This window comes from Akebia trifoliata, chromosome 15 (assembly GCF_017979445.1).
Source record: "Akebia trifoliata isolate Shusen 1 chromosome 15, ASM1797944v1, whole genome shotgun sequence".
In the NCBI taxonomy this organism is placed as follows: domain Eukaryota; kingdom Viridiplantae; phylum Streptophyta; class Magnoliopsida; order Ranunculales; family Lardizabalaceae; genus Akebia; species Akebia trifoliata.
Window position 1 is genome coordinate 7,778,301 of NC_141389.1, and position 14,459 is coordinate 7,792,759.

The 14,459-nt window shown below is 33.0% G+C and overlaps 1 protein-coding gene across 2 annotated transcripts; it reads right to left on the bottom strand.

Moving 5' to 3' along the window:
• Positions 1–3,278: 3,278 nt before the first annotated feature.
• Positions 3,279–14,179, bottom strand: LOC147384182 (E3 ubiquitin-protein ligase DIS1-like). 2 transcript variants are annotated; one of them, XM_086425760.1, is made up of 4 exons: positions 13,868–14,179; positions 7,492–7,712; positions 4,767–5,153; positions 3,279–3,889 (listed from the first exon to the last, which is right to left on the bottom strand). In XM_086425760.1, exons 2-4 carry the CDS (start codon positions 7,699–7,701, stop codon positions 3,569–3,571), a joined length of 918 nt encoding a protein of 305 aa, XP_086281886.1. In that variant the 5' UTR covers positions 7,702–7,712; positions 13,868–14,179; the 3' UTR covers positions 3,279–3,568. The 2 variants fall into 2 exon arrangements, with proteins under 2 accessions (XP_086281886.1, XP_086281885.1); XM_086425759.1 differs by having other exon boundaries at positions 7,492–7,719; positions 13,868–14,162.
• Between the last annotated feature and the right edge of the window lie 280 nt (positions 14,180–14,459).

The window sequence follows — 14,459 nt, forward strand, 5'->3', positions numbered from 1 at the left end:
ATGAAATTTTAGATAGAAAAATAAAAGCTTTTAACAAATAATTAAGATGAGGTTCAAAATGATGGATCAGAAATAAGATTGAATAGATTAAAAGAAATTTAAAATAAAAGTTAAAAGAGTTTGAACACAACAAAAATTTGGAGAAAAATTAAGATTTTTTTTTTTTTTCATTAATGCTTCTCAAAATATCCTAGATTTTCTATCAAAATTCCATCATATTCTCTTCACAAAGATCTTTTTCTATCCTTGAGATTTAAAGGTTTAAGTAGATCACAAAATCGAAGATCAAACAACAACGATTGAAGATGATTGGTTTAAAGGGAAAAAATCAAAACTTTTTTACAAGTTAAAAATAAGAGTATACAAGTCGTGTTTTGTTAGTAGGGATAGAGTTGGGAAGTAGGGGCAGTGTCAAGATTTTGCCTATGTGGGGAAATCAAGAATAGAAATTTTTTTGTAGGGACAACTAAAAGTGAAAAAAAAAAAATTGTGGGGGCAACTAAGAAATGGAAAAAAAACTTCATGGGGGCAACAGTGGCGAATTTTTGTATCCGCCACTAAAATCCATTGCAATAATTAATAATTCATAGACTTCGAAAATTCTTATGGGGGCAAGTGCCCCCCACTCTAAATCCGCCCCTGGTTGGAGGTATGCTACGCGCTTAATTACTTGGAATTTGGATTTGATGTGGTAGGCATGCCTGCCTTCTTCTTACAATGCCGAATATAAAAACCATCGCATCAAACTCAAACTCAAACAAAGACCATAGCTCTATTATCCTCAAATTTGCTTGTTGCGAATGACAAAGTATACCAATGGTATAGTGCTAGGGATGTTGTACTACAATCCTACCAAGGAGAATGCTAACACAAAAAGTAAACCATTTTTTTCTTTTTTTCTCTTGATTAGTATAGTATTTTTTTTAATATAATTATATTGACAAAGGAATAAATGAGATACTCGTGTGAAAAGAAAAAACATTTAGATTACCTAAGCAATCAACTTGCCTTCTTTCATTTTTCAAAGAGAGATCAAATACCCCTAATTAGTCAAGTCATGCTAGAGTGACCTCAAGATTGGACCTCACATTGCACACGCTGACTTAAAAATGGATAAGAACCATAGATCCCTTTCACTCGTCACTCCAGCATTATTCTAATTAATTTCATGTCCTTTCTTGTTACATGTCATTATCTTATTCATTGAATTGATTCTATGTAAACCCTAATTTTACTTGACAAAATTGATTTATCTCTCTCTCACTAAGTAGATCTAAACCACAATTAACAATTTTATCTTTTTTATGACAGGAATTGTGGACCTGTAAGCCTAACTAACAAGGCAAGGCAACTGACCTCTTAGAACACCGTATCTCACTCAAATCCCCTAGGTATATGCAATACCATACATACCATGTAAGTAGAGATAATTCTATGTAGGTAGCCAATAAGGGGACTTGAACTCAAGACCTCTCCCTTTTTTAAGTGATGTCTTGGCCACTGTGTCCAATTCTCGTTGGTTGAATCATTCATAACTTATACATGAGTTTATCGAACACTATAAGAATCGATCAAAATTTCTTTGTAATTCATTGTTCTGGAAAAAATTTATGATATTGTGACCTTTTTTGAATTATTCATTTCCCAAATTTAATAAATGAAAAAAAAAAAAACAAAAAGAAAAACAAAACAGACGTGTGTTTGTGTGTGTGTGCGTGCACGCCTTATCATCTCTACAAATCCATTCCAACCCTACCCTTTTTTTTTTTTTTTTTTTTTTTAAAAAAACCTTGTGGTATGGCCCAACCTCTTTAGTGACTAATCGATTACTCCTCATCTCATTGTAATAGCAAAAGAAAGGCAATGTTGCCACAAACCCATAATCACAAAAAATCTTAGAAATTTTCAAATATTGGTAAAATTCTCCAAAGGCGAGACTAAGATGTATGAATTTGATGATTTATCAATAAATGATGTAAAATAATAATATTTTTTACCCTTCACCTCAAAATTTTATTTTCTTAAACATTTAAATCTAAAGAAGATAGGATTTTTAAGGAGGTTGAACATGATAAGTTTTGTTAAAAATACAAAAACATTATTTGTGTAGTTTTCAAAACTTTCTTTATTTATTTTTATTTTTTAAAGAAACTTTCCCAAATTTGGTCGAATAACTACCAAATCCAAACTTTGTTACCATGGGCCAAGGCCCAGGAGACTCTCATCCAAGGATCCAAACCATTGGATAGTCCTCTAGATTAAAGTCAAGAGAATTACTTGGATGGTCCAAATTGGCTGTACGAAAGAATAAAAGATATGGCCCACAGTGCAGAGTAGATAGACAACTGGACACCAAACACGTGATTCGCGTTCCATTTGTTGTATGTGGGTCTCGACTCTCAACACAAGAAAAACAGTGCAGAGTAGATAGACAACTGGAAACCAAACACGTGATTCGCTTTACGTTGTTGTATGTGGGTCTCAACTTTCAACACAAGAAAAAGAGTTATCTTTTATTTTGAAGTGCTGGACGCACGTGTTAGATTAGGTTAAACCTGACTTTAAGTGGGCACACCATGGTTTTTAAACTCAATATCGGGTCTCGTCTCGTTCAGCTCTGATATTGAGTCATCTCGGACAAATTTTCTGATACGTTTGAAACGTCTCGTGAGATAACTAGAAAATTTGTAAGTGAGATATAAAGCTCGATCAAAAAAATGACTTTGTGAGTTGATCTCGTTCAGCTCTGATACCGAGTAAACTCGGACGAGTTTAAAAACCATAGGGCACACTGTCTCCACGAAACATGGTTTTAAAACTCATTTGAAACCGAGATGTTTTGCTCGAGTTAACTTGATATCTGAACTGAACGAGATCAACTCACAAGTCACTTTTTTTATCGAGATTTAATATCTTACGTTCAATATTTTAATTTTTTGAATAAGACATCTTAAATATATAGGAATACTCATCCGAGACAACTCAATATCAGACCTAGATTAGACGAAACGCGAAACCAATTCAAATATCCTTATCTTATCGACTCAATCTAATTATGGCCTTTTTTGCTCTTTAGTACAACTAATTCTTTCTTGTAAAAAACCCGTTTTTGTGGTAAAGGTACATTTGTTTTGAGAATCGCCGATCCCATCAGATCCAGGTTTGGGTCCTCATCTCAATGGTAGTAGCTTCATATAATCCCAACACATCAAAAATTAAAATTTCTATAATCCCTTTAAAATTTTAATTTTTCATGCTCAAAAATGTAATAAAAAATATTTAATATAATTATTAAGATGCCCCTCACTTAACCTTTTAATAAATTTCTATACCTTTCATATCCAAAGAACTTCTATTCTTCATAATAATACATAAGTAATGCCATAACTTGAACATTATAGCACTTGTCCTTCCTCAAGCACATACAATATCTTTCCACTCATGTATAAAGATGATCAAAACAAGCAAAGAGAGTTTGCCTTCTTCAGTCAAATACACATGAACAGATAACACACTTATAACTATTAAAAAGATAATTATTCTAGGGGTGCCCCTGGAAAACGAGATCTCACTGTTCTTTCCAAATCTTCCCCGTAACTCTAAGCTTCAACTCCTTCCGATCTCCACCCGAGAAGAAGAGAGCCATGCTTCGCTGGATGACAAGGCCATCGAAACTGTCACGAACTTTTCTGTGGCTGTCCCTTACACTTCTGGGCACCCCTTGCCACACCATCTTCCTTCCATTCGCCCCCACCTCGAGACTATAAGTGTAGTTCTTAGCCTCATTGTCATCACCCATAAACCGCAAGAACGCTATATAAACAGGAGCCATCCCGAGCTGGAATGCCTCAAAATGAAGACAGAAGTACTGTCCAAAACAACTGAAAACCTAGAGACAGCAACAGTATCCATACAATCTGTTTGTTATACATACAAACAACAAAAAGACATGAAGAAACAAGTGAAGCACTACTACAAGCTTATACCCTATAAAAGTAATGATAAATTAAAGAGTTCGACTAGCCTTACTAACCTAGTAAGATTTCAACCCTTTCTAAGGGTCGTTGGCCTCTCCTTGTGGCATCCAAAAACATGATTTGATGCCACAGGGTATAAGAGGATAAGATTCAATCAACTTTGAAAAGAAAAAATTAAAATTAAAAAAATGTTATTCTTTCACAGTTGAATTTTAATTTTAAATTCGGAAGCTCCTTGAAAGTTTGGTAGCCATCCATTTTCAAATCCTTGGATGAAGCCCAAAAAAAATTGATTTTTTTTAATCTGAGTTTTTCCATGAAATTTAGAGGTCTGTCGTGTTCGATAGCCAATGTGGTAATCCATCGAATCCAACTAGCCTTAACTATGTCAGTAAGGATTCCACCCTTATTAAGGGTCGTTGACCTCACCTTGTGTTATCCAAAAACATGATCCGGTCCCACAAGGTTGTAGAGGATAAAATTCTATGAACTTCGGAAAAAAAATTTATTTTTCACTGTTGAATTTTAATTTTAAATTTGGTAGTCCTGTGGAAGTTCAGTAGCCCTGTCCAATTTCAAAACTTCGGATCAAGCCTAAAGCAAAAAAATTTGGGGGATCTGAGGTTTTTCATGAAATCTAGAGGGGCTTAAAATCTTGCTAAGTTAGTAAGGAAAACATTTCACTAATCCATTTGAGAAAAACGACCCTTAGTAAGGCTTAAAATCTTACTAAGTTATTAAGGGAAGTGTTTTTCTAACTTAAATATTGAAAAGTAATAAGAAATATACCGTTAGCATCCATGTGGCATTCTCGACTTCATGCGGATTTGATTTGACGTAGCGATGGTTAAAAGTGCTACCATTGTGCATGTCAACTTTATGGTCGTCTTTCAGATGGGTAACTAGGAAAGGAATGTCACCTACGACTGTGCACTCGGAACCAGCATAGGGACAGTTGTAGGGTCTGAATGTACACAGCGACTCATGTTTTAGTTTGCTGTAGTAAGGGTATATGCCCACACATCCAAAACTCTGATATTTGCATGGAAGCTCAAGAGAGGCCGCTACTTTCTCCAATGCAAGACATCTTATATTGCCAAGTTCGTGCCTGCAAGTAGGGCATCGGTTGTGCACCCTTGGCTTGCATCCAGAACACAATGTATGGCCATTTGAACACTGCAACCACAAAAAAAAAAAATGATTAAAATATATATATAAACACCAGTCTGATGAATTTCCAGACGTATCCTGAGAAAATTAAAGAACTTTTTTTTTATTCAAGACCGATACAATCAAAAACACATTGGATTATCTCATTCTCTTTTTAGTCGTAACGATAGCAAAATCATTTTGATTTTTTATTAACTTACATTTTGGATTGACTTGTGATTCAATACTTCGATGCATCATACTAAATAAGGCTTGAAGCATAAACCTTTAAATTATTTTTCTCTACTTCTAAACGATTCTCCCTTTTTTTCCAGTTTATAGGCTCTCCTTTTAATTTATCTATTTCATTAATAATGATCTACGATTGCCCGTTATGAACTAATCAAAATATATTCTAGCGATTTCTATGTTCTGTTTTCTTCAAATGAGTACACATGGGTGATCTACTACCCACTAAATAGATATTATGGTGGATTAGCTAAGTTGGAGCTTAAATATATAATTATATTTTCTCCCTTTTTTTCCAGTTTATAGGTTCTCCTTTTAATTTATCTATTTCATTAATAATGATCTATGATTGCCCATTATGAACTAATCTAAATATATTCTAGCGATTTCTATGTTCTGTTTTCTTCAAATGAGTACACATGGATGATCTACCACCCACTAAATAGATATTATGGTGGATTAGCTAAGTTGGAACTTAAATATATAATTATATTTTCTATAACAGGAAAAATATCTAACTTCAGTGAATCACTGATCTGATATCTAGAGAAAAATATCTAAATTCAGTAAAATCCAGTGTTGTTAAATGCAATCACATATGCGCATATGTTATTTTCTATGAGTAAATCGCATATGCCATCATGGCATACAAAAGTATGTGATGTTATATTACTCTAATAAGATTTGACTAGTGAAGCATTAAATTCAAGTTTTTTAATATATCTTCTCCTGAAACTAACCTATTTCCACCCTCTATTCATGCATTATTCAAAGCTATTTCTTTAATTCTTTCACTCGCTATATTCTCTTTAAATCTTATTTTACTTCATTTTTTCAAAATATTGAGTTTATGCATTCTAACATAAGATCATGGTATCCAATGATTAAACTATTAAAACAGAATCCACTTTAATTATCTAGAACTAGAACTTGATAATTAAAGTAGGCCACCTTCGTATCATGAATAGTTTATATATTATTGACTATTTAGTTTCTTGAGTTCTTTTATTCTTGTTACTAAATGTAATCAATTTTATTCAATTTGAAAAATGAGTGCTATCCAAAATCCAAATCTATTGTTATAGGTTTGTTTTTATTTTCTAATATTTTTCTGGCTTTTTAAACATTCCCCCCTTTTTTTTCCTTATTTTTTTACTGTTTTTATATATTTTTTTTAAATAAAAAAACATTTTTGTGCAATATGCGACTGCAAATGCCATATGCGCTCAGCATATGCTATTTGATAACATTGGTAAAATCCCAACACTTAGGTTTGACAAAAAATTTAGTGAACATTTCTTGAAGTTGTAAGCAACTCACGGATTCTCTATCTTTATTTTCCCAACAGGTAGGATCTCAACATGTTCTGAGGGTTACTCACCAAATAAAACAAGTTTTTCTGATTTTCAACCTCATACTAGTCTTCATATATAAATAAGGATAAAGCGTAAAAAAGGAATTGTTTGATCTCAACATGTTCTGTTCTGAGGGTTTTCACCAAAATAAGAAGGGATACAGATATGTAAAAAAAAATTGTATGACAGAGAAATGCTAAGGGTTTGTTTATCTTCTTTAAGCAACAAATAAAGAATAGCTGGTCTCAGCATGAAATTGTAAATCAGAAAGGCTCCTTCAAAACAGAAAGAGAAGTGAAGTAAAATATATATATACTACTAAAAATAGAGAGCTGTTATTGGCATCCCAACTTTTACTTATTACACTCCAATTAAAATTTAAAAAAATAAATGTTTAAGAATAAGTAAAAGTTGTGGTGCCAATAGAAGCTCTCTTTTTTTTTTCTAGAATTTCTAATTTTTGGATTTAGGATTTTATATGAGCCTAATCATAATTGTAAACAACTACTGAAATTAGTTGAATGAGTGTTATAATGTTGAGATAATTTAAGCCAAACCTGCTTACTGCTTGAATAGTGTGTTTTAATCTTTAAGAAATTGGGGTGTAACAAGTAAAAGTTGGGGTACCCCAATAGCAGCTCTCTTAAAAAATTGTAGGATTAAACAAGAGTTTATGAATGTATGAAAATACACAAATAAGCATGTTGAGTCACACCACAAGCAAAGTCAATTTAATCATTCAATACGACATGATAGCAAACCTGATGGATGGGAGGGTACATAGCATTTAGGCATACTGGGCACTCCAATAGTTCACGAACGCTGCTAGCAACAGCCACATTAGGTTTTGGTGCAGTTTGAGAAGGATCATTCACATGCTCACAGACTTCCATCATGTCTTCATTTTGAGGAGTATCAATAATACCAGGCTTTGTCCGCATGTCATCAAAATAATTAATCCCCGATGCCATTACCTCTCCTCCTATTTACTAAAATAGAAACCAATGTCACTCTAACCCAAAATCCATGTAATTAAAGAAACTAATTGATTTCATGCATTTCCATTGGCACTCAAAATTTTCAAAAAATTTGAGGTTCTATTATCGTGAATGTAATGATCAGTTTTGGTACCAAGTACAAAGAGAAAACCTATTTTATTTTGTATTCTATGGGCACACTTTTTTTATGATGCAGGGACATGTCCACGTAGAGCGGGATGGCCCACAAGGTGGGACCCATTGATGGGGATGACCCATGAGGTGGGTGATGTAGGGTAGAACATACAAACCTAAAGTTTATGTTAAAAATCAAATTCTAGGGTGAAATCCCAAAAACTCTGAGTGATGAAGAATATCTATGTCAAGCAAAACATACTAGAAACTTCAATCTAGGTCTAAGATTGATGGAAATCAATCATAAACACTAAAATTAAGAACCAATATCGAGTTCTTATGCACAAAAACAAAGAAAGGATGAAAAAAAACTCTTTTTTTCTTTTATTAATCAATATCCAAAAAAACTAACTACTTAATTTGTTTATTGGAGCTCTTTATATAGATAACACCCTCACAACAACTTAGAAACCTTCAAAAACACTAAAAAGTACATTTCTAATCTATCTATAACATATTCTTAACCTTCTAATCCTATTAGAACACAATTTGGACACCTAAAAGCACTTCTAATTATAAAACAAAGAATAAAAACGAATTTCAAAAAGAAGAGCAATATATAAAAAAAAAATAGAAACTAGACAAAAATAGAAACTTCTTAAAGTTGAAATAGAAACTAAGGAAAATTATCAAAAAAATTCAAAAAAAAATTATTTACAAAAAACAATCTAATTTTTAAAAATTTTCGAAAAAAGATACAAAACCGGTCTTTGAAAGACCGGTTTTTCTCTCTATTCAATTCTCTCAACTCTTTCTCTCTCCTCTATTATTTAAAAAAAATGAATTTTTTTTAAAAACCGGTCTTTGAAAGACCAGTTTTTCTCTCTTCAATTCTCTCACCCCTTTGTCTCTCCTCTATTATTTAAAAAAAAAACGAATTTTTTTTAAAAACCGGTCTTTGAAAGACCGATTTTTCTCTCCCTTCATTTCTCTCACCCATTTCTCTCTCCTCTATTATTTAAAAAAAATGAATTTTTTTTAAATAGATTTTTCTCTCTTCAATTCTCTCTCCTCTATTATTTAAAAAAAAAACGAATAACCTATTTTAAAAAAAATTCGTTTTTTTTTTAATAATAGAGAAGAGAGAAAGGGGTGAGAAAATTGAAAAGAGAGAAAAACCGGTCTTTCAAAGACCGGTTTTTAAAAAAATTCGTTTTTTTTTTAAATAATAGAGAAAGAGAAAGGGGTGAGAGAATTGAAGATAGAGAAAAACCGGTCTTTCAAAGACCGGTTTTTAAAAAAAATTCATTTTTTTTTAAATAATAAAGGAGAGAGAAAGAGTTGAGAGAATTGAAAAGAAAAAAAAAACAGCCTTTCAAAGACCGGTTTTGTATCTTTTTTCGAAATTTTTAAAAATTAGATTGTTTTTTGTAAATATTTTTTTTTTTGAATTTTTTTGATAATTTTCCCTAGAAACTAACTAGAACTACTTAAGCAACTTAAAAATAGAAAATCTATAAAAGAAAGAATCCTAAGAAAAGTTGGACCAAGTTTTGTGAACTAATCAAAGATTGGACTGAGTTGACTTAGTTGGTCAAATTGAATTGACTAGATTTTGACTAATTTGACTCAGTCAATGTTGTTGATTTCTTTGACGCATCTTAACTCGATCATAGACATTGAGATAACTGTCAACAAGCCTATCTATGCATGGGGACTCATTGGTGGGGTGACCCATGAAGTGGGACCCACTACGGGAGGTCTTAATCGAAAACTCTGAATTATAAGATGAAGGAATTAATCTCACAGTCCCTATCAATCACAGATTTTGTGGAGTATTGATTAACTAGAGTTAGCTAATGCTTATTGGCACAGGTATCTTCTTTGTTAAGGGGTAGAAGTAGAAAGACAATAAAATTGGGAGGGTATTATTGGAGATGGGGGGAAGAGAAAAGACAATAAACTTAGAGAGATATTATTGGAAAGGGTGGGAAGAGGAAAGGCAATATAGAAAGTTGAAAGGGTATTCTTGAAAAGTATGGTAAAATAGAAAAGACAATAAATTTGGAGGGTACTCGTGGAAAGGGAAAGAATAAAAAAGGCAATAAAGTTGAAAATTGTCCACGAGATGTATTATAAAATTAAATCACAACCACTCTTTATGGGGGATAAAGATTGAGACAAAAAGAGGGGACAATTATCCTATCCTATCATATAGATTACATCAAAACCTCTGTTAGGAAGGAGGATGAGGTAAACAATACAATGGATCTCGATCTGATTTCATCTTCTGGGAGTTTCCATTGACTTCCTTGAGAAAAAGTAAGATTGCCCCCTTACCGTCACATGAAGAACTCTCTAGAATAAATGATATGAGTTTATACATATACAAGATTTTTATCACGCCTACCAACAGAAGCATCCTCTTTGGGGTTAAGGGGGCAAAAAAGGCAATAAAGTTAGAGGTGTATTATTGAAAAAATGGAAGAAGAAAGGTAATATAAAATTAAAAAGATATTCTTGGAAAGGGGTAAAAAAGGAAGAGTTATAAAGTAAAAAAAGTACTTTAGAAAAGAGGAAGAAGAGAAAAGATAACAAAGTTGAAAGATGTCCTCAGGACACGTTTTGAGATTAAATCCCAACTCTTTGTGGAGGGTAAATATAAGGGGATAACCGTCTATATCATATACACAATATATATAATAAAACAGGATCGTTGTCCCTTCTTTATCCCCCACCCCATAAAAAAATGTTGGGATTTAATCTCACTACGAATCACTAAAGAAACCTTCGGCTTTAATCTTTTTTTTATTCCCCCGATCCAAAAATACCCCTCAAACTTTATTACCTTTCATTTTCTACCCATTTCTAAAAGTACCCTTCAACTTTATATATATTGTCTTCCTCTTCTCCCCATTTTCCAATAATACCCTTCCAACTTTATTGCTTTTCTTCTTGAACCCCTTTTTCGGTAATGCCTCTCTAATTTTATTGTCTTTCACCTTCCATCCCGATAACCCCAAAGAGAATATTATTCCAATAGGCACACGCAAACTCTAGTCGATATAATAAGACAGGACGATTGTCCCTCTTCTCCTTTGTCTCAATCATTATTCCCCACAGAGAGTGGTTGAGATTTAATTTTATAATGTATCTCAAGAACAACTTTTAACATTATTTAATTTTTCTCTTCTCCCCCTTTCCAAGAATACCCTCCAACTTTATTGACTTTCCTTTTACATCCCGCTTTCCAAGAATATCCCTTCAACTTTATAAATTGTCTTTCCTCTACTCTCTCCTTTTTCCAATAATAATCCTCCAACTTCATTGTTTTTCCTTCCCCCCCCCCCTTTTCCAATAATACTCCTCCAACTTTATTGTGTCTTCTTCTCCCCTATTTTCCAATAATACGCATCCAACTTAATTGCCTTTCCTATTCGATCCCATTAACCTCAGAGAAGATGTTCGTGTAGATGGACATGGATAAACTATAGGACAACTTTATCTCACCACAAAGAGTGGTTGGAATTTGATCACATAATGCATCTCAAGGACAACTTTCAATTATATTATCTTTTCTCTCCTCTCCCTTTCCAAAAATACTCCTCCAACTTTATTGCATTTCCTCTTCTACCTCATTCCAAGAATACCCTTTCAACTTTCTATATTGCAATTACGCTCTTCCTCATTTTTCAATAATACCCCTCCAATTTTATTGTCTTTCCTCTTCTATCCCCTTAACCCCAAAAAGGATGTTTGTGCCGCTAAGCATGGGCAAAATCTAGCATGCATACATACATACATAGATATAACAAAATGCTATAATGCAAGATCTCATGAATGTTAGCATTTCCACATCTTCATATTTCCAAAAATGCCCTTAACATTTTGGTTTTTTACTATAAAAGGTAAGGGCATTTTGGTACTCGTAATATGGTACTTGTTTAGATATAGAAAAACTCAATGGCATTCCTCAAAAAGCGTTTACACAAGTAAAATACCATTGAGAATATCTATATTTAAAAATAAATAAAACACACACAGATCCTATATATATAATAAAACGCAATTGAGTTGCTATAGTTTTATGTTTTTGAGTTAGGGATAAATGTCTTATTAGCTACAATTTTGTAGTTGAACAAATGTCCCATCGACCTACACCACATTTTTTTATCCTTCCTCTTCACTACATCTAACTTTATTATATATTATTTTTAACTCACTTTATTGTTTGTCATATTTTATCTCTTAACCTCAATTTTTTTAATAATATACTTACAACTTTATTTTATTTTTTTTTTGCTTTTACCCCCTTAACCCCAAAGAGGATGCTCTCATGTTGTAGGCACGAGCGAACTCTTGTGTGTGTGTGTGTGTGTGTGTGTGTGTGTGTAGAGAGAGAGAGAATGAGATTCTAAGCTTGGCTCATGGAAAGGTGAATATTAACTAACAAAACTGGCTCAGCCTAATTATAGCAATACTTTTCAATGTAAATTACCAACACCTTGTCATGTTCACCAATTCCTATTGTAGTGTGAGCAAGCTATGTAAATCATCATCATCTAAGCTTCATCCCAAATATTGAGGTCGGCAACATGAATCTTATTTATTTTTTTCATTCAACTCTATCTTGAGCCCAAACCTATCATCAAGTTCCCAATGTCTTCCTCCTTATTCTTTCTCTCCAATCTTTTTGTTTTGTCATTTTTTTGTTAAGTTTGTGTTACATGCCATTATATGCATTCCACTTCGAAAAATGCATGTACATCCAAAGAAAGATATTTCAAATGAAAATCAAGGTACGCAAATTGGATAACATGGAACAACCACATGGAAGATTTTAATGTTAAGAAGGCTTTCATTCATTACTGGAAAAAATTGGTAGATTATTGGATTCTTAAAAAGATGTTGATACTAAATAGGCAAAACCCAGCATCGCTGAAAATCATCGCCCTAGATAAAATGGAAATTCAAGACAAGATGGAGGTAAGTGGGCTTAAATAGTTGGGATAATGATGATTTTCTTCTTCATGGTTGCCATCTGTTAGTTTTTCCTCCAACTTCAGTCTATGATGAATGTCCATAAAATCCAAATTTCAAATGGTCACAATAAAGTTATCTAACTACTTCACCGTATGGTCTGGAAGATATGTGTTATACCTAACTGAGAGATTTATTGGATCTCTTCAGAAAGTCAGATTCATTTTTTCACGATTCCCCCTAATCTCTCAAATGCTACATTCGAGAAACCAAACGTTAAGTGCAAAGCAGCTGATAGAAAAGGTTATTATAGGCACAGCAACAAAGAGTCAAGGTCCTAAAATGAACAGGGCGTGTTTTCAACATTCATGGAAAAGGGGAAAAAACAAAATTGATGAAATTCTGAAGCAAATCTATAAAAACAGGAAATTCCCACAGATCAAACCCTAAAGAACAACACACACCCACACACAGAGAAATTCAGATTAAATTCCTAAAAATAACAAACCCAACTACATACTAGAAAGTAAAATACTCACAGTGTGCAAATTCTAAATGAAACCCTATATCAGCATAAACTCATTGATGCAAACTCAAATCAAAATCCTAAAAAATGGCACACCCACATATGAGACCAAACTAAAAATATAAAACCCTAAAAAGACAACCACGCACAGAGAAATTCAGATTTAAAAATCACAAACCCAACTACATACTAGAAAGCAAAATACTCACGGTGTGAAAATTCTAAATGAAACCCTAAAATAAAATAAATTCATGAACACAAACTCAAATATAAAAAACTAAAAAATGACAAACCCACATATGGGACCAAACTAAAACCCTTAAAAAAAAAAAAAAAAAATACATACACACGTACAAATTCCAAAGAAACAATATACCCACATACAAACCCAAATTAAGACGCTAAGATAACCAAAAAATATCAACGAAAAACCAGCTAAAAATAAGATATTCAGTAACAATCGATGAAACAACAACAAATTAAGGTAAGATATTCAACAAAATCCAGAAAAGGAGATACCTTGCAAAGGCGCGTTAGTAGAAGAAAACCCAGCGAGGTCAAGAAACCAGAACCCCAGAGAGGGTTATAGCAATTCGTATTAGTCTCCTTAAAAATCCTGACAGACCAAGCCGATTAGAATAAATTCGAATTTAAAGCCGTCGAGACTTCACAAGGAGAAGAAGAAGAAAGCGATTCCTCGGAAAAATACAAAAAAGAAGAGAGATTTGAGATCGGCTTCGTCTCTCTCTCTCTCTCTCTCTCTCTCTCTCTCTTTCTCGTTCTCGGAATTATCAAACCCTAGAAAATTGAAAAATAAAGAATGAGGCGCCAAAAAGCTATTAGTTTTGTTTTTCTGAAAAAAAAAAAGTCAGAAACAAATGCTGACATCTGACAAGAACCCCACCTACATATATATCTATTTACGTATAATAAGGACTTCTGAAGTTTGAATTTTATTAGGACAACGAAAGGGGCAAGTAAGTAAAAAATATGAAACTTGAGGGTCTTCTTGGAATGTCCAATTTGAAATTTGAAAACGAAACGTTGGAAATTGAGAAGGTTCAAACACTCATCAATTTTTTTGTGATCTAGTGGGGACCCAAAACACATG